Source organism: Aegilops tauschii, chromosome 3 (assembly GCF_002575655.3).
Source record: "Aegilops tauschii subsp. strangulata cultivar AL8/78 chromosome 3, Aet v6.0, whole genome shotgun sequence".
Classification (NCBI taxonomy): Eukaryota; Viridiplantae; Streptophyta; class Magnoliopsida; order Poales; family Poaceae; genus Aegilops; species Aegilops tauschii.
In genome coordinates, this window is record NC_053037.3 from 80,218,372 (window position 1) to 80,245,042 (window position 26,671).

Genomic DNA, 26,671 nt, shown 5'->3' on the forward strand with positions numbered 1-26,671 from the left:
CCGGAGTTGTAATAAGTTATTAAAGATAAAAGAGGCACAATGCTCATTAATTAGCTTCAAGCCTTTTGGAATAGTGCAAACTGCACTGCACATAGCTCCGTGCAGTCTACACTATTTCTAAAGGCTTAAAGCTAAGCAACGTGCAGATGAGCATTGCGCCTCTCCTTCATCGTCTCTGCACTCCGGGCTTATAAACCGCTCCTAGTGCCTCTCTCTTCGCGAGGTGGGACTAAAAAACAGCTTACTAAGAAACTATAGTACCGGTTCATGGCACGAACTGGTACTAAAGGTGCCCGTGGGGCCACAGCCTGACCACAGCCTGACGCAGCATCATTAGTACCGGTTCGTGACACGAACCGGTACAAAAGGTTGCTCACGAACCGGTACTAATGATCTCCGCCCGCCTAGCCGTTGGAACCGGCACTAATGGACACATTAGTGCCGGCTCAAAATCAAACCGGCACTAATGTGCTTCACATTTGACCCTTTTTCTACTAGTGAGTTGACATCCAAAGTTCAACAGAATAATTTTTACATAAAAATTTAGTATAGCTAAAAGAAAAAGAAACAAACAATAAACTTAGATGCTTGACGTTTTGTTCACAAACAATACACTGCATCAACATAACTACGAAACCTCAAACAAGAAAATATTTAACAATATTTTGCATAGAACAAGTGCCTGATACACGGGTCCAAGTTCAGAATAAATTTTAAAAATAAACATCATTTAATTAAAGACATGGATACTAGGAAAACACTAGCATATGGTCTTGCAAAGCAAGTTCCTAATCAACCTTGTATATTTTCATCATCTACAAATAAAAAATATATAGTACTATGCTTCCATAATTTTTCAAAGAACAAAGACCCTAGCATACTCTGAAGAACTAAAAGAGCAGGACGCGAGGGCTGCATCGAGGGCGGCTGCTGGTTATCGCCGGCGAGGTCTCTCACCGGAGTTCGCCGAGCGCCCCTCTCTTCCTTCGTCGCCGCGTGCTGCCGCGAGGAACGGCCGAGTGGAAGCAGCTTTTTTCGAGGAGAGATTGACAAAGGAGGACGACGATGGGGTTCGATCGAACGGCTGCTCTGTCACTGTGTCCCGATCAGACGGTTGGCGAGGTGACCGGCCGAAACCAGTGCCACACCAGCACTACAGTTCTTAATCTACCAGGCAATGAGCCACACTGCTAGAGAAGAAAGTACCGACGGCGGCGGCTAGGAACCCTACCTGTCGCGCTCGGGAAGGACTCTGGCCGTTCGCTCGGGAGGGAGAAGGCTCACTTGAGGGAAAATAGACGGTCAATTCCTGCTTCTTTTGATCCCCTCTTCTTCCCTTCCTTTGGTTAGGAATACCTGCGAATCAGGCGGCTTCCCTTCCTTCTTTGCTCAGGAATATTTGGGATTCCATTAATGCTTCCCCCTTTCCATTCGTCGCCTTCCCTGCGAGCTTTTGGTTGGTTTAGCACCTATTTTTTGGATCGATCAGTTCATGCCGGGTCGATTTGGTCAAGGATTCCGTAGTAACCTGTTGCAGTCTCTACCGCCATTTGATCTTTCTTATCGGTTCTATTTTCAGGAATCTACAAGAACAATGGCTATCTGTTGGTGTCCTGCAATGGCGGTCTCAATCAGATGCGCGCCGCTGCTGTAAGTACAGCTTGTGACGATCACAATGCATCTACTGCGCTGTCTATATTTCTGAGCCATCGCTGCTGTTCAAATACTAATGCTGAACCATCAATATTCCACTGTTAAATCAGATGCGAGATACTTAAATGTCACTCATCATGCCGAAGTGGGACAAAACTTTATTTTGGGCTGATTCTAGGTCAGCAACTCTTTCTGGGTAAAGTTCCTCTTTAGGTCGAGCTACATGGAACCTCTTATCTTCAGCCCTTCAACATTGCTTTGAGATCCGTATTCTTCAATTCAGTTAAGGATAGCCTCGGAACTTCTTTCTGTAGTCACTGCAATTCTTAACAATTCAGTTAAGGATAGCCTCTGTCTTATCCTTTTCTGTTGCTCTGCCTACAGTGAGTTCTGAGATATATTTGATGTGGACTACTTCATAGCATCATTGGGAGATGAGGTCCTGATACTGAAAGAGCTGCCTCCAAGGCTGAAATTAAGGAGAGTTGAATGGGGATATCTTCGCTCCATGCCGCCCGTCAGTTGGTCTGATATATCCTATTACCATAATCATGTTTCTTTGCACCTCTTCATTTCTCATGATGTATCTAGATCATATGCATACCCAGATAAAGATCGTAGGTAGTCGAAAAATGCCAATGGTGGCCGCGCTGCAGGCAGGCCGGAATCTCACCCGTCGGACCACCACAGGGATCCGCGCTGTCAGAGTATATGGCATGTATTGGATTTATTTTTGCCCCGTATTGAACCAGAGAGGCCCCACGCACATGCAAAGGCATCTAGGCTCAGACGTGCCCCTGACATGTACGCACTGCTGTAGGAGCTGTAGACCTGTGCGTCCTTGTGCGTGGCGACTCTGTACGCTCGTGTGCATGCATGCCGTGGAGGATCGTTGGCCAGCGAAGACCACTAGCTGGTCAATTGCGGACGTGGAGCACCGGCGACCAGCGAATACACATTCCACTAAACGGTTACGCTGCCGTTTGTGTTTAAAAAACATTACCGCTTTTTAATCTGTTGTACTCGCTAGAAATTCCGAACAGCTTGCCACATGTGCGTGCTAATGGTGAATGCAATAGATCTACCAGTTTTAGTCTTGACTAATCACGCCATGTTCATGTATAATGGCCGATTTGCATTAGCGCTTCACTTTGGTGGCAGCCAGGTAGGTCCCACCACATGCAAACGAATCTAGACTTCGACCACTTGGTCTGACATGTATGCACACCGCGTCGAGCTGAGTGCATGGCCATGCACAGTAGTTTCCATGGCTGGCCACAAGTTCGACGAGAGGAATCGTGGAGCAATGCTGGCCAGCTGACTGTTAAGATTGTTCTTCATTAGCCCCTATTGATTAAGCGCATCCAGATTAATTTGTTTTTTGCGGCTGCACTCCCCAAGTTCTGCCCGTTAGTGTGAAAACTTCTATGTTTAATCTGGCAAATAAAGTTAACCGCTCTCCCGATTACAATATTGGATTAGAGAGTAAACAGGACGAAGACTTTCGCATCAGTGTGTACGTAATGATAGCAAGATAGTTAACGGGTATTTACTGACAAATACCTAATAGTTTTTTTTATAAAGGACTTTTCATTGAATAGATATATCGAGATGATACAATCGTATTGAAAGAAAGTCCGACCTTTGCATAGCTAGATGCACACAGCCAAAAAGTACAAAGCAGTCTAAAAAAATTATTCGATACAAAGGCAAGCAATAAATCTTGTCCAGCCTAAGAAGCGGTAGACCCTATCCGTAAATCACACCGCCATCCATGTGGGTAGAAAACCTCCCTGGCCGTACGCTCCAGCCGTGTAGACGCCATCATAAAAAGGTCCTTGTCCTCCGGTTTCTGCATAGGAGATTTGACACATTTATTGTTAAAAACCACGTCATTCCTGATAAGCCACATTGCCCAGCATAAGGCCGCCGCTCCCACAAGAATATGTGCAGAAAATTGTTTATCAGTACCCCGCAACCAGTTGCCGAACATATTCCGTACACTACATGGTGGGTATAAATTCGAAGCTACTTGGACCATGGCCCAAACTGTCCGAGCAAACTTACACTCGAAAAATAAGTGTTTAATAGTCTCGTCATGTTGGCAAAAGACACATGTCTTGGACCCATGCCAGTTTCGTCGTGCCAGGTTATCTCTGGTTAGGATGACTCCTTTGTTTAGAAACCAGAGGAAAATCTTCACTCTTAGAGGAATTTTTAGCTTCCACAATTTCCTATTATCAACTGGAACATCACAATGAACCATTGCATCATACATGGATTTGACCGAAAATTTGCCATTCTGATGCAAGTTCCATCGAAAAGTGTCCGGCTCATATGACAGTTGAATGTCCTCCAGGCGAGTGAGTAATTCATTCCATGCTGCCAGACGAGTGCCCAAAAGATCCCTATGAAAAGAAATATCGGGATTTTCTTGTCCGAAGACTTGTTTGATCGTGACGAATTTATGTCTAACGATCCGGTATAAGCTCGGATATTGCACCATTAGTGAGTTGTTCCCTAACCAGGTATCCTCCCAGAAACGAACCTGAGAACCATCCCTAACCGAGAAGGTCCCAAATTGAAAGAAGAATTCCTTGGCCTTCATGACACCACTCCAAAAATGTGAATCCCCAGGTTTCCAATGAATTTGAGAAATGGCATTGGATCCCACATACTTGTTGCGAATGATTTCCTGCCATACTCCATTCTCAGTGAGTAGTTTATAAACCCACTTGCTAAGAAGAGCGATGTTTTTAATCTCAAGGTCTTGGATACCCAGACCCCCCTGACTTTTAGGTCTGCATAATACGCTTGACCTAGCAAGTCGATATTTTTTGGTTTCGTTACCAGACTGCCAAAAAAAGCTGGATCTAAAGTAATCTAGCCGCTGTAGAACCCCTTTCGACAGGTGGAAGAATGACAACATATATAAAACCATGTTGCTTAGGACGGAATTGATCAAGATCAGTCGGCCCCCATAAGACAAGAGTTTGGCCTTCCAACTGGCTAATCGTTTCTCCAGTCTCTCTTCCACATGCCTCCAGTCAGCGATAGTTAAACGGCGATAGTGTATGGGAATACCCAGATACCGAATCGGAAACTGCCCAAGCTGGCATCCGAAAATCTCAGCATATTCGGGTGCTGATTCTGCAGCATCACCAAAGTAAAAAAGTTCGCTTTTATGAAAATTAATTTTGAGACCAGAAAGTTCCTCGAAAGCACATAAGAGCAGCTTGAGATTTCTAGCCTTATCTAGATCATGATCCATGAATAGTATCGTGTCATCCGCATATTGTAGAATAGATAGTCCATCTTCTACCAAGAGTGGGATGACCACTTATTTGACCATCCAGCTTAGCCCGCTCAACAAGGGTAGCTAGCATGTCAGCGACTATGTTAAATAGGATGGGAGATGCGGGGTCGCCTTGACGAAGCCCCTTCCGTGTCTGAAAATAGTTGCCAACGTCATTGTTAACTTTTATGGCCACACTACCTCCAGAGACAAAGCTCTCTACCCAGCGACACCATTTTTGTGAAAACCCCTTCATGCGCAAAGTTTGCAACAGGAAGGGTCACTTAACTTTGTCGTATGCTTTTTCAAAATCAATTTTAAGAATGACACCGTTCAACTTTTTCCGGTGCAGCTCATGAACAATTTCATGCAGGACGACCACTCCATCTAATATGTTTCGTCCTTGCATAAATGTTGTTTGAGTGGGTTTTACGACATGATCAGCTACACCATTCAACCGATTAGTCGCTACCTTCGTAAAATTTTTAAAACTAACATTTAGGAGACAAATCGGTCGATATTGTTGAATACGACTAGCCTCCTTAATCTTAGGCAATAGGATAATTTCCCCAAAGTTTAAACGAGCAATATCAAGGTCCTCGGAATGCAGTTGGTTAAACAACTGAACCAAGTCTGCCTTAATCACGTCCCAAAAGCATTGATAGAACTCTGCGGAGAAGCCATCCAGTCCCGGCGCCTTGTTGTGTTCCATCTGGAACACAGCAGTTCGAATTTCCTCCTCTGAAAACAGAGAGGTTAGGAATTCATTTTCCGCGTCTGTAACTTGAGTAATGTCATGAGTAACAGATTCGTCCAACTGAAAATTAGTTTCAGCTGAAGGCCCAAAAAGGTCTTTGTAATACTTAGTGATAAAATTTCTAAGTGGTACGTCCCCCTCAATTCGACCTTCCTCCTGGTCAAGGGAGAATATACGCTTCTTTCTATGTCTGCCATTGGCTAGCATTTGAAAGTATTTCGTATTATCATCACCTTGCACCAGCGAGTCCTCCTTGCTACGTTGGTACCATTTAATCTCTTCCTCGCGTAGTAAGCGAGCAATTTGCTCGTTAAGATTACTTTTTTTTGTTCAATCTAACAGCAGAAAGAGGCCTCACCTCCACTATTTTATCAAGGGCATCAATTAAGGTAGACAATCGCAATTTTTCTTTTTTGTAAATGCCAGCGGTATGTTTGGACCATCCTCGGAGGAATCGACGCAAGGCGTGGATTCGATTATTCCATCGTTGAATGGGTGTGTTACCGCGAGGCTGGCGCGCCCACACCTTCTTAACCAGCTCATGAAATCCCTCTCTAGTGAGCCATCCCAGTTCAAATTAAAACTGGTGACGGTTAGAACATGGGATTGGTTGACCAAAATCGGCTAGCAACGGGGCGTGTTCCGACAAGGCCTCAATTCTTTCTAGTGCCCGAACCGAGGCTAGGGGATATTTATATTCCCAATCAATGGTAACTAGCACCCGGTCCAGTTTTTTAAAGGTTGGCACCGATCGGTTATTGGCCCAGGTATACTGACGACCAGACATCGTGATCTCCCTCAGGTCCAGGCTGTCAATAACAGCATTAAAGAGGAAAGGCCACATAGTGTCAAACCGATCATTGTTTTTTTCCAGTTGATATCGAAGGATATTAAAATCCCCCCCGATTAACATGGGATGGGGATTGTCTCGACCGGTGTTGACTAATTTTTTTAGAAATGCAGACTTATACTCCTCTTGAGCGGCGCCATATACAGCCACCAAACTCCAGGTGAAGTTGTCGGACTTATTTCGAAGGTGGAATTTAATATGATATTCCCCCTTTGACGTGGACAAAAGTTGTAAGTATGTAGAGTTAATACCTAGCAAAATTCCCCCGGACCTCCCGGTCGGCAGTAAGACGTGCCATTCGTAATCAAAACCGCATGAAAAGTGGTCCAGATCACGCGTTGGAAAATCACGTTTACCCGACTCAGTGATAGCCACAAAGTCCAACGAATGATCCTTTACGCAATCGGCAATATTAACTTTCACATATGACTATGCATATTGCTTATCCATTTCCACAACCTGTTTGTGATTAGCAATCGCTGACACAACATTTTTCAATCGAAAGCATATATAGTCACACATTTGTGCCATGAAAAAATTTGGACACTTAATAACCTCCTAATTTCAATGTACCATCACCATATGCAGGATACACATGTATTTGATTTTGCATAGAGATTAGCGTGCAGAACACAACTGAATCAAACTCGAAAAATGATTGAGATATCGACTGACTTACATTGACAGCCAAGTCATATTTTTAATTACCCACTCAAGCCCTCTTTACCAACCAGCTTGCAGTTAGGTCGTCTTGCCAACGAATACCCTCATGGACAGTTCGAGAGCACCTTTTCAGTTAGGGCTCCCTCTCCAAATTCTCCAGATATACTTTTCGCACTCTCACCCTGATGAGACAACACAAACCATTATTACTATAACTGCCTTAAAAATCGACACATTTTGACAAAATAACTTAAGCTAACACACAGCATGTGCTGGTTTTGACTAATACACAGATCATGTTCTACATACAGAACTAGCAACCATAATTGGAATACCCATCACCCAACTTAGTAATTTGATATGGTTCACAAACGGTACAAATCCTTTATAATAATTACAAACATACGCTCTAGTGAGTCAAATGGATCGCTGACAGGGAACAACAACCAACGAAACAGAGCTTGAGCAGCTTCAACCAGGGAAATTGCTGAATTGGCCAGAAGGCAATACTATAGGATCGCAACAATAGGAAATTGCATCGGATTAAACACCTTCTACATCAGGGTTCAGGACACAGTCCATATCAACATGGTTCTGATCAGGAACAAAATTTTATTCATTTATCCTCCTTGACAAACAGAGTACTGAACTGGAATAGACCAGTCAATCAACAAGTCATGGAAACAATGAGTTTCATCAAAATTCGAAGTCCCACTATGCCAAATAACATGACATGGTTCAATGATCACGCAAGCGTATCATGAATACATTGGGTCACATGAGTTTTACAACTAATTTAATTTACAAGAAGTTGGCAAAGGAGGATATTTATTTCTCCACACAGCTTAGTTATCTACCGAAATTAACATATTAATCACCAGAAAACTGGCTAAAGTTAGCTTATCATTTAATCATAAAAAAGGCATGAACACACTTCATGCGGTGTTCTTCAGAAAAATGTCAGTAGAGTTACTTATGAAGCAGAATTCCCAAAACTAGGAACAAACAATGACACACTACTGATCAAAACAAATGACAACTGCAAATCCATTCGGTCAAGCCCATTAACAGCTGGAAACAACAGAAAAAAAAAAAGAACATACACATTCAGTCATGGCAGCACATACATGAATTGAAACAGTCCAAGATGCATTCACATAACTGACATGAGAATCAATACTTGCAGGCAAAATCTACACACAATTTTTTCTTGGCCCGTAGAACAAATCTGCAATTTTTTCAAATGCCTGGTTCCTTGGCACGGCTTCCCCACCGGCGATGCGAAGAGAAGCCTGCAACTCCACCGGACGGGCCAAGGCGATATGTTCTGCATCCACAACTCGGAGCCGGCAGATAAAAAAAAAACAGAAAAGTAAGACATTGAACGAGAAGTTAGACAGAAATCGGCAAGCCACTCCAATCATATCCACTTTTGTATCATAATCCACCTAGCGCAGAGAATGAAAGATTACCCAACATCAATCAACTAATGTTCTGCTTAAACTTCAACACTTTCCAACTCCAAAAATGTAGCCAAACCAGCACACATCCGAACATGAACTATCCCTATTGATCTTCCCACAACCTATCACTTGGATGTACACCAATCATGGGAGAAGCAGTTTAAGCTTAACAGCTGCGAATCAAGCATGAGAGGAAACAAAAAATCTTACCTCCTTGTCCAGCCGCGAGTAGCTTCAGAGCACACCTCGTATCTCTGCCCATTCCCCCCCTCCTACAATCAAATCTAGCACCATCAGTAAAGGAATTCCCAAAAAGAACGCCGTCGAATCAATAGGGCAAAGATGGGGGAAGGAGACCATTGAAGCAAAATGAACATACCCGTCGAGCTCGAGGTCGTCTGTCGACATTTCGTCAGGTGCTTTGCCAAGCCTCACCCTATAGCAGTGTCTCGCAACAGACAACACCAAATGATTAGATTTTTTTCCGAGGACACGAGCGATGCAAATATAGATCTAAATGAACAAACATTCCTCTGGCCAACACGCTTAATTACACAACTATATAAAAAAAGGCAAAAAGAGTTTTTGTTTTCTTTTCGCCTATAAATCCAAGGCAAGCATTGAGCTATCAACTATACAGTTTTCAGTACCATATATAATTAAATCTTCCGTCTCCCAACAATACCATCTACAAAATAACATCATCCGGCTCCGAAAAAACAGAACATATATAAATTACTCCACGTTTATAGCATCGTGCTAATTCCAAAAAATAACAGTTCTTGTGGCCACAAGACAAATCACACCCACCATCAGACCAAAACCTCAGACAACTGATACAATAAAACAGCCATTCCACACTGTCCATAAGGTGCTGCATAGTTTCTTGCTAGCTAACCGAATTTACCACTAGAGGTAACTGGAGGTAACCCATATTTTTGCAACACACAAATCTGAAACGAGTAATCTGAACATGTTTTCCTTGTTTACCAGCACCCCTAACGGCCCACTTCAGTGAACGAGAAGTTAGACAGAAAATCGACAAGCCACTCCAATCATATGCACTTGTATCGTAATCCACCTAGCGCAGATAATGAAAGATTACCTAACATCAATCAACTAATATTATGCTTAATCTTCAGCACCTCAAAAAATACGTAGCCAGAGCAGCACAAATCCTAACCTGAACTACCCCTATTGATCTTCACACACACCTATCACTTTGATGTACACGCATCATGGGAGAAGCAGTTCTAAGTTTATCAGCTGCGAATCAAGCATGAGAGGAAACAGAAAATCTTACCTCGTTGTCCAGCCGCTAGTAGCTTCAGAGCACACAGCACACCTCGTATCTCTGCCCATCTCCAGCTTCCTGAGCTTCGCCGGCCTTCTCCGTCTCTAGAGCCGGCGCACTCATGGAATCCTGGGATTTCACTTGGAACACAGTACAATTCCATCCGGCGATGTGTGCTCCCCTCGTCCTACAATCAGATCTAGCAGGATCAGTAAAGGCATTCCCAAAACACAAAACGCCGTCGAATCGGATGGGGCAAAGATTGGGGTAGGAGACCATTGAAGCAGCATGAACATACCCGTCGAGGTCGAGGCCGTTGGTCGACATCTCGCCGGCGGGGAATCGCCACCGCGGTGCGCCTCTCTGAAATAACATAGCAGCCGCCGCGCCGAGCTTGTGTGCAAAGAGAGGCGAATGACGAGCCAACCTGGTCGCGTGGCTCTATCTGCTCCACGGAGGTCACCAGGCCCACTTTACATGTGCTAATTCGAAACAGCCGGTCCAGCCAAAGCAGTCATCCCGCGGGCCGGAGGAACATCTGTGTTGGTGGGCCGAACACCAATACGCCTATGCGCGCGTAGGTGTATCAAGGGCCGTATTTCATCCACTAGCCCTGCCACACTGCTGCAATGAAATGACAGATCAACAATCCCAAAGCCCATACTGATGGACCAGATTGCGGCCTGCCTGTAGCCCGGCAACCAAAAGCCCTCACTCCGTAGGTAGTAAGTTTTGGGAAAACCGCATGAAGAAGTACAAGGTCCTTTATCTGAATAAAACAGATGCCGGGCGTGCAAATAATGGCCTACCCATGTAGATTCAGAAACTGAGGTGCCGTGTCAATTTTGATACATTGAGATTTAGCCCTGACTTAGAAGAGCTGGGAAGGTGTGTGGTTCAAATTCTTTGTCAGAATGGACCCTTTGTGGTCTCCTTTTTGGGGCATGAGATGGACATGCTTGCCTTCTCTGGGTTTACACATGGTTGCAGCAACGAGGAGGCCGAGGAGTTCACAAGGATGAGGTATGGCATCGCATCCAAAATTTCTCAAGATGTTTCAGACCTTCAGTTAACAGATGAATTGTGCCTTGAACTTGGAAGATACGCTTAGCCATGGTGGAAAGAGAAAGTGGTCGACTCCAATGTGAAGATGAAAGGCGGGCTCTGTCCATTAACACTAGAGGAGATTGCATTGGTATTGAAGGCACTCGACATTGATGGTGAAATGTATGGTGGACAAAGAAAAATGGTTGCACTGACCTCAGCTAATCCCAAGGTCATTAGTTCAGCATCTTCAACACAGTACTGTATGATTGTCAGGTCTTTTATTTATATTTATCTGTTATTGGTGTTGATCATGTAAGAAAAGCGACATTACTTTTTTCGACAAAGGGTGGATTTTATTGACTCAAAATGAAGCATCAAGTTGATACAAACACGATGAGAACACACCCGGTCTTTGCATAACTAAGATGCACACAGCCAACACCAACACACACAAAAACCCGCTAGCAAATAGCAAATTCATATAAGACCAAAGCTACGCCTAAGCGAGAGAAAAACCCGAAGCGAACAAATCCACGATCGACAAACTACAACAATGACCATATCCACACCAGCCATCTCATGACACCATAAGGACAACGAGGTTATTCAACAGCAACGCCTTCATGAAGGGAGCGATGCTCGAGCGTCGCCGTCACCGGATCCAACCACCAAAGGTCGGACTCTAAGTTTTCACCCTGAAGAATCAGTCTAAGAATATACGAGCAATGCCTTCAACAAGGGAATGATGCAAAAACATCACCATTGCCATGTATGACCACTCGTGTCAGACATAGGTTTTCACCTCGGAGCTCGAGACCGGGTACTCGAAAACACCGCCATCGAAATCAATCATATGTTGTTGCCACCGCTTTTCCACGATCCTAGCAGCTGCTCGCCGTTGTACAACCATATCCTCTGCGTCAAGTCGTTGTCCATCGTTTGTATCTCGTTGCCGAATGAAACCACCGGATCTGAAGAGAGTAATCCCCGCAAAGATCTTTTGGTGGCCATCGCAATCCGCAACGAGGCCGCCGCTGACCGGAGTGATTATCACATGGACCAACACCGTCGGCGGAGCACATCATCGGTGAGTGCCATCTGGCCAAAGAGAGCCCTATCCAGGTCTATAGACCAAAAGCAGACATGACCGGATTTGAAGCACGAAAGACAGATCTGTCCACCAGGTAAGAACCACGGCACCGCAGCCAACCTGGCCACAACACCACAGCCAAAATCCACCGAGGCGCCCCTATGGCCAAAATCTAATGCTTAGCAGGGGCACTGCCGCCACAAAGCGAATGGATCTGGCCGTCGCGCTGCACCGGCCCCGCGCCTCCGGCACAGCCTCGCCGCCATGCCGCCGGTAGCCGTCACCACGCCCCATAGGAGGACGTCGAGAACAGTCGCCGGTCGCCGCGACCCAGCCGAGTCCCGACGCGCGCCGACGTGCCGCCCGAAGCTGCCGCCCTACAGACCGGAGGCCGTCGCGAGAAGGCGCCCCACCGCCGCCGTCGGCCCCGTGAGCTTTGCCAGCGGCGTTCTCCGGCAGCGGCGCGGCGAGGCGTGTAGAAAGGAGCGGCGGCGGCGCTAGCAACCGCGTTCCGCCCGAGTCGCCCAGGCTAGGCGACGCGGGCGTTCTGTTCTGGCTTTGCCCCCTCCTTTTGGCAGCATTGGATTATATGTTGTCCTTGGAGAGTGATGAACTAAGACATTTGAGAATGCTCCTGGTTGTAAGTTGTAACATGGCAAAAGTTGCTGAAGGCCATCGTAGGTACCTTTTGCCAAGTTCCAGTATTCCCCTTGTTATGTTGAATTGTATCATGATACTTTTCACTAGATATAGAAGTTTGTCCCTTGGAATAAGTATTAAGAAACATTTATTACCTCCTCGCAAAATAGAAAGAAAGGGAGAGAGAAAGAAAAATAACACCTATATATTAACCTGCCCCATGCCATGCTGCATGATCTCAACTATTTTTTTTATAGGAGTAGCAGGATTTTCTCAAATCCCAACTTTTAGAATTCTTAAACTGTGTGATAGTACTCAAATTTTTGAAACACGGAGTATTCTGTTGTAATATGAAACTTTGAGATGTCACATTCCTGTTTCCGGAAAAACTTTTGTCCCATTTTCTTTCAACTGTTTATTTGTTCCCATGTCCACAGATACTTTGGGTTCAAGAAGGCAGTGCTACTTGACCAGAAACTTATAGTTGAGCTAGCTAACTTTTAGAATTCTTTACTTAAATTGTGTAATAATACTCAAATCTCTGAAACATGGAGCATTCTCTTGTAAGCTGAAACTTTGAGATTTCACATTATGAAAAACCATGCTATACTGCTATCACATTTATTTATTTTGTTTGTATCCGTGTATTATAACACAATGCTCTGTTGATCAACGTGTTGGTCCCTTTGCTTCCTAACATTTTTTTTGACGTGAACAGCAGGAGTTCTGCTTTGACATTAAACGAAAATAGAAGTTTCACTTCCTAACATATATGACACCATGGATCAAACAACCTAGCCAAATGGGTATAGACATGTATATGGAAAGAAAAGGACAAATCGGCGTCTGACTAGTTGGCACCGCACAGGGGCGCTTTAGGCTGTGGCTTGAAACGGGCGCCTTAGGTGTGCGTGGAGCAATGCATGAAGGGATCTATTACGGGATTAACGGACTAACAAACGCGTGCGATTGGGATTGGAGAAGGAGGGATGATGGCCCCCACCCTGACTGAAATTTGGGGTGTGGGGGTGGGGGATTGTTAGAGGAAAATCCGTAAAAGCCCAATAGTAGGTTCATGCGTCTAGGATTACTGGTCCACGTGTCTCCGTATCAAATATGACTAGCAAAAGGGCCCGTGCGTTGCAACAGGAGAAAAAAAATCATAATCTCCAAAGGCCTTGACAACATTTTGCTGCATCATCGATAACATTTTGGCGAACATTTTTTTTCAATTTCATTAACATTTTTTAATACATGAACTTTTAAAAAAATGCATGAACATTATTTGATGTCCCAAACAATTGTTTTCAAAATTGCGAACATTTTTTTGAATCCACAAACATTTTATGATTTATTGAACATTTTATTTAAATTTTTTTAAAATTTTTGGAATTTTTTAAGTACCAAATATTTAAAGGAGAAAAGATGAAAATAGAAAATAAAAATAAAAAAGAAATTTAAAAACACGCCGCTCACGCATGGGCCGGCCCAAACGGGCGTGTTGCGTCTTCTCCCAGCGTGCAGAGCGCAGTATAGGAGGTCTCTACTCCATGGGCCGGCCTAGGCGGGGATTCCCATGTGTGAAATGTATTTTTGTCACTTATAGCTGGCACTCGTGGGTAATATTTTACAACTTTGGGGGCAATTTATGCGACGTACCGCCAGAAGCACTAATGACATTATTATTAGGTATAGATATAGATATCTAGGGCTATTGGTCCAGCGTCTCCGTATCGAATATGGTATTTGAAACGGACACGCGGGGTCTGGGACGTATCTGTGTCTTTTTTGGTTGTACATGTAACAAAAAGAAAAGAAATTAACCTACATACAAGATGACAGACCAAAATCAAACGGACGCGCAAGGTCTGGTACGCTTTGCCGAAAAAGAAGAAAGAGACCAAAATCAACTATAGGTTACTCAAGAACAACATGGATCAAGATCCAGCTGACTATCTACCTCAAGCACATGTCTTCCAGCCGGCAAACCTTCTCCTTGCACATGGAAGGTTAGAAAAACTTGCTCATGGCTGACCTCCTCCTATTGCATGAACCCTAGACCTAGACAATCGTGTCATGGGAGGGGCAGAATAAAGCGCACAAGTAGGGGCTCACTACAGAGAGAAAACTATGCCTCAATGTCATCATCGCTGTTGCAAGTCACCGCCATCGCCAGGCCAGAATCCGAGAACTTCAGAGTTTGCATGAGGAGGAGACGAGGGGAGGCAGGAGGAACAAGAGATTTATCGGGAAGATTCTTTCATCATGGGGGGAGGAACACGGGAGATGCGACGTTGTCACCACTTTGTAATGATCCGATCTATAGAGAAAGGATCGAACGAAGGGGAAAAGGGGGAGCATGTGAGATTTGCTTGTAGATAAAGAAGGTGAGGTACATGACAGTTGAGGTGCCTCTCACTCAGGCCGATCATAGTGGGAGTAACTTAGTAACATAATGCTTATGTGGAAAATAGTAAAAGACGTGAATTGAAGATAGATGTTTGTGGTAACATAACGCACCCCAAAAAATGAGTCTACATCTAAATAAATGAAGGCCTGTATGGTACCACACATGTTACTACCCACTATGAAGGTACTTCCTTCGATCTGTATTACTTGTCTTAGATTTGTCTAGACCTGGGTCTAGACAAATCTAATACAAGTAATATGGATGGAGCGGTAATATATAGTATGTAGTAACATATGCATGTTAGTAGTCTACTGTCTAAGTTACCTCCTACTATGACCAGCTTCATGCAGGAGCACACTTAAATACACATGCAAGCTTGGCCCGTGGGACCATGCTGACTTGGCACACTGGGTCCCCTGGTCAACTCACCCGCAAAAAAAAGGGTCCCCTGGTCAACTGTAGTCCACCACATCATCAGAGGATGCGGGTGTGACACTCCGCTCTTCTTCAGAATGAGCTTCACATGACGCTGTGTTCTCATCTGGCTAGATTGTTGCAGTAGGGAAGCGCTGCCGCAGTGTGTCGTAGTCCTCCCAAGTAGCGGTTATGGTTGGAGAAGATGACCAGCGTACATGGAGCTCGACAAGGGCCTTGTCGCCGTGCTTAACCATGCAGCGCTCTACTTGCTCGTTGTCGCTTGTCATTAGGTCCGGTGGCTGTGGCAGCTCGACGAAGACCAGAGTGTAGTTGGGGGTGAATAGCTTGAGCTGCAAAACATGAAAGACATCATGGACGTGGCTGTCCGGCGGTAGGGTCAATTTGTAGAGGGAGCCAATCTTGTCTTTTGATCTTGAAGGGCCCATAACGCGAGCTTGGCGCATGGGCAACGGCGACAGAGGATCGTGTGTATGGTTGGGGCTTCAGCAGCACAGGGTCGCCCCACTTTGAAATTGCACTCAGTCCGATGGGGACCAACTTTCTTCTTGAAACAACGCTGGGCACGGAGGAGTTGCTCCCGAAGGACCGTAGTGTCCATGCCCCAGTCCTAGTGCTCAGTGTTGAGGACTAGAGCCACCTTGTCATCCCAGAGCGGCATGCCCCTGAGGTTGGTCTCAACACCATAAAAAGCTTTTGAAGGGAGTGAAATTAATCACGAGTGGAAAGAAAATTGTACCAAAACTCCGCCATCGGTGGCCACTAGCGCTGGCATCGCGGAGCGTCATGGAACACGCATTGGAGTGCATTTCCATGCACCGATTCACCCTCTCACTCCGGTCATCCGCCGGGAGGTGGTAAGCCATCGAATACAACAGCTTGGTGCCCACGGCCACGAACGGTTCGCACTAGAGCGCTTTGGTGAACACACGATTGCGATCTGGGACGATGGAGTGGGGACTCCATGTAGCTTAACAACGTTGTCACAGGACATGCGCGGCACCTTGTGGTGTTGAAGGGGTGGCAGAGCGGAACGAAGTGGGCGAACTTGGTCAATCGATCACCCTTCCGATTTGGGCAAGCTGTCACAACCCTAGAATAATGCTTGTAATTAGTTGCATCAGTGAGCATCATGCATCTTGTTAAATTCAAGAAATTTGAATTGAGGAATATTTGCAAGCTTCAAAATTTTTAATAAAGGGAAAAGAACCCTAAAAATTGCATTCAATGATTCCATAAATTCCTTCATTGATATGTGATAATTTTGGCATGGGTTTTGATCCAAACCAAAAATAGTGAACATTTTTAAGAAATTATTTGGGCTTTGAATTTAAATCAATATTCTATTTGAGTTTGGATTTATATTCATAATATTTAGAATATAAATTCAAAATGCCCTGAAATAATTTATGTGCATCATTTATGACAACACAAATATTTTAGAGAAGTTTGGCACTGGTTTGAATTTCTCTGAATTTTAAAAAGTGGCAAAGAAATAAGAAAAACAAAATAAAAATAAAAATAAAAAGGGAATAGAAACTTACCTTGCGCGACCCAGCTGGCCGCCCAGCCCACCAGGGGCTCCCCTGTCTTCAACCTCCCGCCAGTAGGACGCCAGGCGCGTGCCCGACGCGTGGGCACGCCTAGCGCCCCACGCAGCAGCCTGACCGCCCTCTCCCCGCCAGCACGACACCGTGGATAGGCTCCGCGAAGCCGTCCTGATCCCACTGATCCTCCATTCGCCCCTCACCCTGTCCCTCGCTCTCTCCTCGCCATGGTCGAGAGTCATGCGAGCTTGCCATCGGCGCACGCGTAGCCAGCGCCTCCCTCCTCGACCCCTGGACATGCCCACAAGCTTCGCCGCATCGTCTTCGTCCTCTCCATCGAGCCACGCAAGCCCGGACGCTTCACAACATCGCCATCGCCATCGTCTTCAACCTCCTGCATCACCAACTGCCATGTTTGATTCTCGCCTTCAAGCCGTCCCCGAGCTCGCCAACCATGCCGGAAGAATCCTCGTGAGATTCTGTGTGTTTTCCCCTTATCCCCATCCTCGTTTCCATCCGCTAGCCCCATTTTCCATTGTGGCCATGAGCTCCGCGCCGCCTCGCTCGCCACCGCCGTCGCTACAGGGAGCAATAGTCGTGCCCGAGCACGTAGACGTTCTCCTGCCGACCCTTGTTCATCTCGTTACAAACCCACTCTTTCGCTCCTGTCTCTTTTATTGCATTAGGACAACAACGATTCAACTGTTACTTGTTGCGGTAGTTGAACCCATTCCTCTGCAAGACCTGTCATTTTCACAGTAAATAGCTAAACCTTCCTAGCATTATTAGGAGCTTCTTGAGCCATGTTGTGACTTCATCCATGCCATGCTTGCTATGCTTAGTGTTGTGTCAGGCCTGATTCATCTGGGAATGAATTGGAATGTTGTGATCATGTTCTGATGTTGAGAGCTAAGTGTGTGAACACGATTTGGTAAAGGTAGTGATGAGAGGCCATGTAGGAGTACATGGTGGGTCGTCTCATTGAGATCGTCCTTAAGAATCGAGTTCTGTGTATGTTATCCAAGACTAGCTACTACCACACATTGGGCTCCGGTAATCAAGCTCTCTGGACTTATTAATCGCCTTGATCTCTGTCCAGGAGTTGCAACTAGTTACTGGTGTTTGTAGGTTGTGTTAGTGGTCTACCAGGTGGTACTCGGTACAGGTGGGCTTGGGACAGACTAGGCACCGTGGCCTGGTGTACAAAGCATAGTTCCATCCGTCGAGGTGGGCTTGAGAACCTTGCACACATCGTTTGGGGTCGTAATGGAAACTTCGGCCGGACTTCCCTTGCGGGTTCAACCATAGTGAAGGAAATATGCCCTAGAGACAATAATAAAGTTGTTATTTTATATTTCCTTATTCATGATAAAGGTTTATTATTCATGCTATAATTGTATTGATCGGAAACTTAAATACATGTGTGAATACATAAACAAATACCGTGTCCCTAGTAAGCCTCTACTAGACTAGCTCGTTGATCAAAGATGGTTAAGGTTTCCTAACCATAGACATGAGTTGTCATTTGATAATGGGATCTCATCATTAGGAGAATGATGTGATGGACAAGACCCATTTGTTAGCTTCACATATTGATCGTTCAGTTTTATTGCTATTGCTTTCTTCATGTCAAATGCATATTCCTTCGACTATGAGATTATGCAACTCCCAGATACCGGAGGAATACCTTGTGTGCTATCAAACTTCACAACGTAACTGGGTGATCATAAATATGCTCTACAGGTATCTCCGAAGGTGTTTGTTGAGTTGGCATAGATCGAGATTAGGATTTGTCACTCCGAGTATCGGAGAGGTACCTCTGGGCTCTCTCGGTAATACACATCATAAGCTTGCAAGCAAATGACTAAGGAGTTAGTTACAAGGTGATGTATTACGGAACGAGTAAAGAGACTTGCCGGTAACGAGATTGAACTAGGTATAGAGATACCGACGATTGAATCTCGGGCAAGTAACATGCCGATGGACAAAGGGAATTACGTATGTTGTCATAACAGTTCGATCGATAAAGATCTTCGTAGAATATGTAGGAGCCAATATGGGCATCCAGGTTCCGCTATTGGTTATTGACCAGAGAGGTGTCTCGGTCATGTCTACATAGTTCTCGAACCGGTAGGGTCCGCACGCTTAACGTTGGATGTCGATTTGGTATTATATGAGTTATGCGGTTTGGTGACTGAATGTTGTTCGGAGTCCTGGATGAGATCATGGACATGAGAGGAGCTCCGGAATGGTCTGGAGGTAAAGATTGATATATAGGACGATGCTATTTGGTCTCCGGAATGGCTTCAGAATGCACAGGAAAGTTATCGGAATACCGGAAGGGGTTCCAGAGGCACCGGGCACTACTAGAAAAACGGCTATAGCTAATATGGACATTAATGGCGCACCATGTATGTGGTGCGCCATTAATGGCCATATTACTAATGGCGCACCTGGTGTGTGGTGCGCCATTACTAGTTTTGTCCTGGCCCCACACCCTTCCCAGACTTAGCAGTGGCGCACCAAGGGAAAGTGCGCCATTACTAGTTTTAACTAGTAATGGCGCACCACACCCACGGTGCGCCACTACTAACAATTTTTTTTTTCAATTTTTTTTCAAAACTAGTAATGGCGCACCACACACCAGGTGCACCATTAGTAACCCTGGTTACCAATGGCGCATTCCTAGGAGTTGCACCATTGGTAACCTGAGAGCAGCTAGATATTTTTGACAGCCACCTACCACACTCACTTTCCCCACTTCATTCTCTCCACCTCTACCAAGCTTGGTCTCGCCTGCCTCCTCCTCCTCACCTCATTTGCACTATAGATTCACCCAAATTAAGTGGTTAAATTTCCTTTTTTTGATAGGTAAGTAAGGGGAAAGCTTTCTTTATGTTCTAGATCTACTTTTTTCTCCCTCCAACGTACACACATTTTATGGCCTAGATCTACGTATGTTTGTGGTGTTGCATATGTTTGTGTTTGCAGGTACCGGTATTTGAAATGCGATAGTTGCCAATATTTTGCCGGAATGTTGATTTGTTTCCGTTTCGGCGAGAATTTGGCACTATGCATTCTTTTTGGTCCTATTTTTAGGCATAGTCATGCCAAATTTTTTTTGGTTCTAAAATATCGTTTTGCTCTACCCCGCAGGCGACCATGGTCCGCACGATGACCGAAGGCATCGTGAATAGGTTTTTGAGCTCCGTGAAGGCCGAGATGCTTCAAAAGAACGAGACGGAGATAAGATGTCCGTGTCGAAGATGCAAGCTGAAGAGCCTTATGGACCCGGATTCCAGACAGGTGCGGGACCACCTGCTCGTGCGTGGTTTCATGGATGGCTATCGGTGGCAAGGTGATGAAGATGATTATGAAGTCGTCCATGGGGGCCGGGCAAGAAATAAGGAAGGGCAGCAAGACAATAGCGGCGAGGGCGGGCGAGAAGATGAAGAATCTCCAGGACATGATCACGAAGTAGATGCAGGACACAGTCATCATGTAGAAGATGCCGGACATGATGATGAGGAAGATCAAGACGAAGGGCATGATCATGAAGATGAAGATGCCGGAGCAGACGACGATGGACCATCGATGGGCTGGGTGCAGGACCCTCATATTCAAGAGCTGCTTCTCAAGCAGACAGGTAACGCAAGAGCTGCCGCCCGAGAGAAAGCCAAGCTGGATCAACTGGAGATAGACGCGGTTACTCCACTGTATGAAGGATGCAGGCCCGAGGATACCCGCCTGAAAGTAACGCTCATGGCTCTGGAGATGAAGGTAAAACACAAAATGACCGACGCATGCTTCGACGAGAACATGTCATTCTGGCACGAACGTCTTTCCAAGGGGAACAAGTGCCTGACCAGTTTCGAGGGGGCGAAGAAAATCGTGTGTCCTCTGGATTTACCGCACGTGAAATACCATGTGTGCATGAACGATTGCATCATTTATCGGGACGAGCACGCGGAGTCTACCATATGTCCGGTGTGCGGCGTCACTCGATACAAGAAGAGGAAGAAAGCTCCTCGAAAAGTGGTGTGGTACTTTCCGATCACTCCTAGTCTGCAGCGGTATTTCGCGGACCCTAAGCTAGCAAAGCTCCTGCATTGGCACGCGGATAGGGAGGAGAAGAAGCGAGAAGATGACGGAAATGATCCGGAGATAAATAAAAAAGACAAGATGTTGAGTCACCGTAAGGATGCGAGCCAGTGGCAAGCGTTGAACTTCAAACACCCAGAATTTGGGGACGATCCAAGGAACATCATGCTGGGCGCGAGCACCGATGGAGTCAATCCGTTTGGCAGCCAGAGAAGTACACATAGCACCTGACCTGTCTTTGTGTGGATGTACAACCTTCCCCCCTAGATGTGCATGAAGAGGAAGTACATTCACATGAGTATGCTAATTGAAGGGCCGAAACAACCAAGGAACGACATCAATCTGTATCTGGGGCTACTGAAAGAGGAGCTAGACACGCTGTGGAAAATGCCAGCCAATACGTGGGACGCCGCAGCGAAACAATATTTCCCTATGAGAGCCGCACTGCTCACGACGGTGCACGACTATATCGGTTACGGATATGTCGCGGGGTAGGTGGTCCACGGATTTTGTGCATGCGTCAGGTGCATGGATGACACAACGTATCGCCAGCTAGATAGAGATCCCGGGTCTTCGAAAACCGTGTTCATGGGACATCGAAGGTGGCTTCGCGACGATGACGCATGGAGAAAACGCAAGGATCTGTTCGATGGTGAAACCGAACCCCGAAGACCCCCACGTACGAGGAGCGGCGAGGAAATAGACGAGCTGTTGAAAAATTGGAAAGAGTGCCCACCGCCGGGAAAGAAGCGAAAGGCGCCACAGCCGCTGCTGAAGGTATGGAAAACGAGGTCTGTTTTCTGGGACTTGCCGTACTGGAAGATCCTCCGTGTGCCTCACAGCCTTGATGTCATGCATATCACGAAGAACGTGTGCGAGAGTCTGCTTGGTACCTTGCTCAACATGCCAGAGAGGACCAAATATGGGCCGAAAGCAAGGGCAGACTTGCAATCAATGGGCATCTGGGAGGAGCTTCACGCAAAACACCCTAATGATGATGATGATGAGGTGAAGGACACGGAAAGTCGTCGCAAAGGCAAAAAGGCCAAGAAGATCGAATATGACTGCCCTCCCGCATGCTTCACTCAAAGTCAGAAGGAGATCGAGCAGTTTTTCACCTGCCTCGTAGGAGTAAAATTTCCTGGCGGTTACGCGGGGAAGATAAGCAGATACCTAGACTCAGCGAAGCAAAAGTTCAGCGGGATGAAGTCTCACGACTCACGTGCTAATGACGCAGATACTTCCAGTTGCAATCCGTGGGATCATGGACGCGCACGTCTGTGAAACGCTATTTGGCCTATGCAACTTTTTCGACGTCATCTGTCGGAAGTCGGTTGGCGTGAGGCAACTCAGAAGGCTACAGGAAGAGATCGTGGTGATAATATGCGAGCTTGAGATGTACTTCCCGCCCGCATTCTTCGACGTTATGGTGCATCTGCTGGTCCATATCGTGGAGGATATCATCCAACTCGGGCCGACGTTCCTGCACAGCATGATGCCGTTCGAAAGGATGAATGGTGTCACCAAAGGATACGTTCGCAACAGGGCACGTCCAGATGGAAGCATAGCCAAGGGCTTTATGACCGAAGAGTCCATCTCGTTCTGCACGAATTATCTAGGCATCGAGAACCCCGTTGGTCTGCCCGTCAACAGGCACCTCGGCAGGCTCGCTGGATGGGGTCACCGCGAGAGTCGCCGCGAAATGCATGTCGACTTCAAGGGTCGACTCGCCGACTTTGAAAGAGCAAACCTAGTCGCGCTACAACACATAGACGTGGTCGATCCTTGGGTGGTAGAGCACAAAACCTTTATTGAGAAGACGTACAATGACCAAGGCCAGCAGAGGACGGACGGAGATATAATCAAAGAGCACAACTCATGTTTCACGCTTTGGTTCAAGGAGAAGCTTCTGTCATACCCTTTACATGAGGATTCTTCCGTGGAAGAAAAACTCATATTCGCCTTGTCACAGGGCGCCGAGCACAACCTGATGACCTATAAGGCGTACGATATCAACGGCTACACATCCTACACCGAGGAAAAGGACATGAAGAGCGATTATCAGAACTTCGGGGTAACGATGGAATCCTACACCGGTAACGACAAGGACAGATACTATGGAAGGATCGAGGAGATCTGGGAGCTGAGCTACGCTGGAGAGAAGGTCCCGATGTTCCGTGTCAGATGGGCCAAGAGCGTCCTAAAAGAAGACCGGTATTTCACCACCATGGTTATACCCGAAGCCAAATACAAGACCGCAGGCGCAAACGTCACCGCGGAAAATGAGCCATGGGTACTGGCTTCCCAAGTGGACCAATGCTTCTTCATTACCGACCAGTCAAAGCCCAGTCGTGTTGTCATGAGGAGAGGCAAAAGGAACATCATCGGAATGGATGGAGTCGCCAATGAACAAGACTTCGACAAGTACGGCGACCCGAAGATGGAAGATGACGATGACGATGAAGTACCATACACCACAAGAAGAAGCAGGACCACCCTACCTAAAGACGTCCGTTCAAGAGAAGAACTCAAGGGGTTCCGGGGCTAAATTATTCAACCGCAAGAAAGAAGGGCAAGAAGATTGTGAAAATATAGCTAAGATCGAATCACGACGTGTCGGCCGCGTGTGTGTGTCAGTGGCAAGCTCAATTATTACATGCAACTAAATTATTACCTGTATCACTTGATTTCAACCATGTCATCTAATTCTAAATCTTTGCACAATGGTTTTATCACTCCATTTGCATTTTCCTTTTCTTTTATCTCAATCCTTAAATTATTACATGCAACTAAAAATCCAAATAAATAAAAAAAGTTAGTAATGGCGCACCAGGAGAAGGTGCGCCATTGCTATCACGGTGTTTACGGCGCACCCCTAAATGGTGCGTCATTGATATACCAATTTTTATGGCGCACCCCTAAAAGGTGCGCTATTGCTAACCCTCCCCCACTAAAATATCCAAGATGACCCAGCCGGTCGTCCTTCTCCCCAATCTGCATCTCGCCCCTCGCCTCTCGCCACCGCCGCCGATCCCCTTCCACCACCACCGGCACCGGCACCGGCACGACATCCACCTCCGCCTCCTCCTCCTCCGCGGCCACGACCTCCACCTCCTCGGGACCCCGCCACACCACCACTTCAACAACAACAACAACGACAAACACCGCCTTGGCCTCCTCCACATCCTCGAGGTCCAGCCGCTCCAGCCTCGCCGCGGCGCGCGCCTCCCTCCCGGACCAGCCCGTCCTCTACTCCTTCCAGGAGCTCGCCGCCGCCACCAACAACTTCCTCGCCAAGCAGGGCTCCTCCGACACCTTCTGGCGCTGCTCCCTCCGCTCCCGCCCCGCCCCGCTCTTCCAGCTCCGACCGCTCCCGCTCCTCACGCCCGCGGTCGCCTCCGCCGCGCTCGCCCACGTCGCGCGCTACCACCACACCAGCCTCGCGTGCCTCCTCCATGCCGGATCCGCTACGGCCGCAAGTGTAAGCTCCCCCCTCGCCCCTCTAGATCTCCAGGTCTATTACCATCATGCGCAACGTTCGTGATGATGCCCCTCCTTTGCTCTCCTTGGCCTGCGAGCCATGGTAAACTCTGAATTTGGTTGCTTGCTTTCTTTCTTCAGTAGGCCAAGAAATAGGGAGTGAATCAAGCAACTGAATCCATCAATGTGAATCAAGCTGTGACAGGTATCTCTGCATGCTTAATTCACTGAATTTTGTTTGTAGTAGATGCACTGAAATTTACTGAATTTTGTTTGTGGTAGGAGTAGTTGCAGTTCTGAACTGCTAGGAGTACATGGAGTTGGTACTCTTCTCACTGGAGTATTTTAGTTAAATTACTCCAGGAGTACAATGAGAAGGAGTATTACAATGAGAAGGTTAATTTCAGTTAATGCCATGAGTACTCTTCTCACTGGAGTTTCAGTAGTTGTAATTTCAGTAAATTTTGCTTGTTATGTGCTTGCATGCTCGATATTCAGAAATACAGAAAAATTAGTAACATTGACAGAAATTCAATTTAACAAACCATTATCAGCTGTAGGATTTGTAAATTTTACTGTTTTTTGTTAAATGGAGTACATCTTGTAAAGTAACTGAATATTACTCCTACTCTGTTAAATGGAGTACATCTTGTAACAAAATGGAGTAGTCATGAGTACTGTAAGTTACTCCTTGTCCTTGTACTGTTAACTGAATTTTTGATTGGATATTTGCATGTACAGCAAGTCAATTTGCAACTCCTCGTCCTACACCAGGCTACTTGTGATGCCCGGATAATTAAGCTACAGTAACCCTCGACTAATGATGCCACGTCACCACGATTAGTGTTGATAATCTCGTGTTGATTCAAACCCGATTCAAATTCAAATTTAAAATAAAGTAAAATTATTATTTCTTCAAATAGTAAAACAAAAATGTGCGGTGGGTTGCAAATATTCACTAACAATTTGTCATGAAATAATTAACATTTTTCAAAATATAAAATTGCCCCTCAATATTAAAACAGTGGACCAACAACACCTTTTTATCCCATTTAAATATAAACTCAAACTTAATAAATTATTTTGAATCCAAACTTTTTCAGGTAGTGCAAAATAATCCATAGAAATTATATGGCAAGGTTTTAAATTTAAAGAAAAGTATTTTGATGCAAAAAGAAAGTACAAAACAATAGCTAAATAAATAAACAAAAAGGTAAATGGAAAGTTACTAGTAAAAGAGAAAAGGAACCTAATCTACTGGGCCCCTTGGCCCATCTAGCAAAACGGCCCAGGCTAACCCCCCACTTGCCTCCCACCTCTCGCTACAGGAGGCAGAGGTACCGTGGCGGCCATCCGCCGACGATGACCGTGCGTGGCGGCCATCCGCCCCTTGCCCCCGCCTATAAAGTCGTTGTCGTTGACCCCCCTACAAACCCTAGCCTCCATTCGCCCCTCCCCTCGCTCCCTCGTGCTCCCTCGTCCCGTTCTGGACGTGCCCAACGCCGTCATCGCCATGGCCCTCGTCGATCCCGTGGCCACTGCCCTCCCCGTTGCCTAGGACTGCGCCAGAAGCTCCTCCCGCCTCCGCTGCTTCCTCTACGCTGAAGAACGCGAGCCGAGTGCCTCTGCTTCGACCGGATCGAGTCGTTCCCCTTCTCTGCACCGCCGACGCCATTGCCGGAACTCGTCGCCTCCGAGCCTCCCCCGAGCCCGCTATGCACACCTATAGACTCACTGTGAGCTCCTTCCCCATTCCCCCTGCTTCCCCCCTTGATTTGTTGCCGTAGCCGCCGTCCCCGAGCTCGTCCGAGCTCCCGCGCACGCGTACGTGCGTGTTTGCTGCCACTTCTCTCTGTCCGCAGCTTCTCTGCTGCTCGCTGCTGCTGCTACCTTCTGTTGCTGCTGCGCTGTTTGCTGCTACTGTCGTACGCCTGCTACTGCCCCGCC

The 26,671-nt window shown here is 46.3% G+C and overlaps 1 protein-coding gene and 1 pseudogene across 8 annotated transcripts; one reads left to right on the forward strand and one right to left on the reverse strand.

The window, feature by feature from the left end:
• Nucleotides 1-1,065: 1,065 nt before the first annotated feature.
• LOC109786714 (rhamnogalacturonan I rhamnosyltransferase 1-like) lies at nucleotides 1,066-24,880 on the forward strand (annotated as a pseudogene).
• LOC109786715 (uncharacterized) lies at nucleotides 3,279-10,409 on the reverse strand. Of its 8 annotated transcripts, none has more exons than XR_006667415.2 (7): nucleotides 10,274-10,409; nucleotides 9,985-10,162; nucleotides 9,061-9,117; nucleotides 8,892-8,953; nucleotides 8,420-8,545; nucleotides 7,235-7,400; nucleotides 3,279-3,505 (listed from the first exon to the last, which is right to left on the reverse strand). XR_006667415.2 is itself a non-coding variant. In XM_045232072.2 (6 exons), the coding sequence occupies exons 2-6, from the start codon at nucleotides 10,041-10,043 to the stop codon at nucleotides 7,396-7,398; spliced, it is 309 nt and encodes a 102-aa protein (XP_045088007.1). In that variant the 5' UTR covers nucleotides 10,044-10,162; nucleotides 10,274-10,409; the 3' UTR covers nucleotides 7,046-7,395. The 8 variants fall into 8 exon arrangements, 2 of the variants coding, with proteins under 2 accessions (XP_045088007.1, XP_020200872.1); XR_012204319.1 differs by having other exon boundaries at nucleotides 8,385-8,545; XR_006667414.2 differs by lacking the exon at nucleotides 3,279-3,505 and adding an exon at nucleotides 5,549-5,689.
• Nucleotides 24,881-26,671: the final 1,791 nt, after the last annotated feature.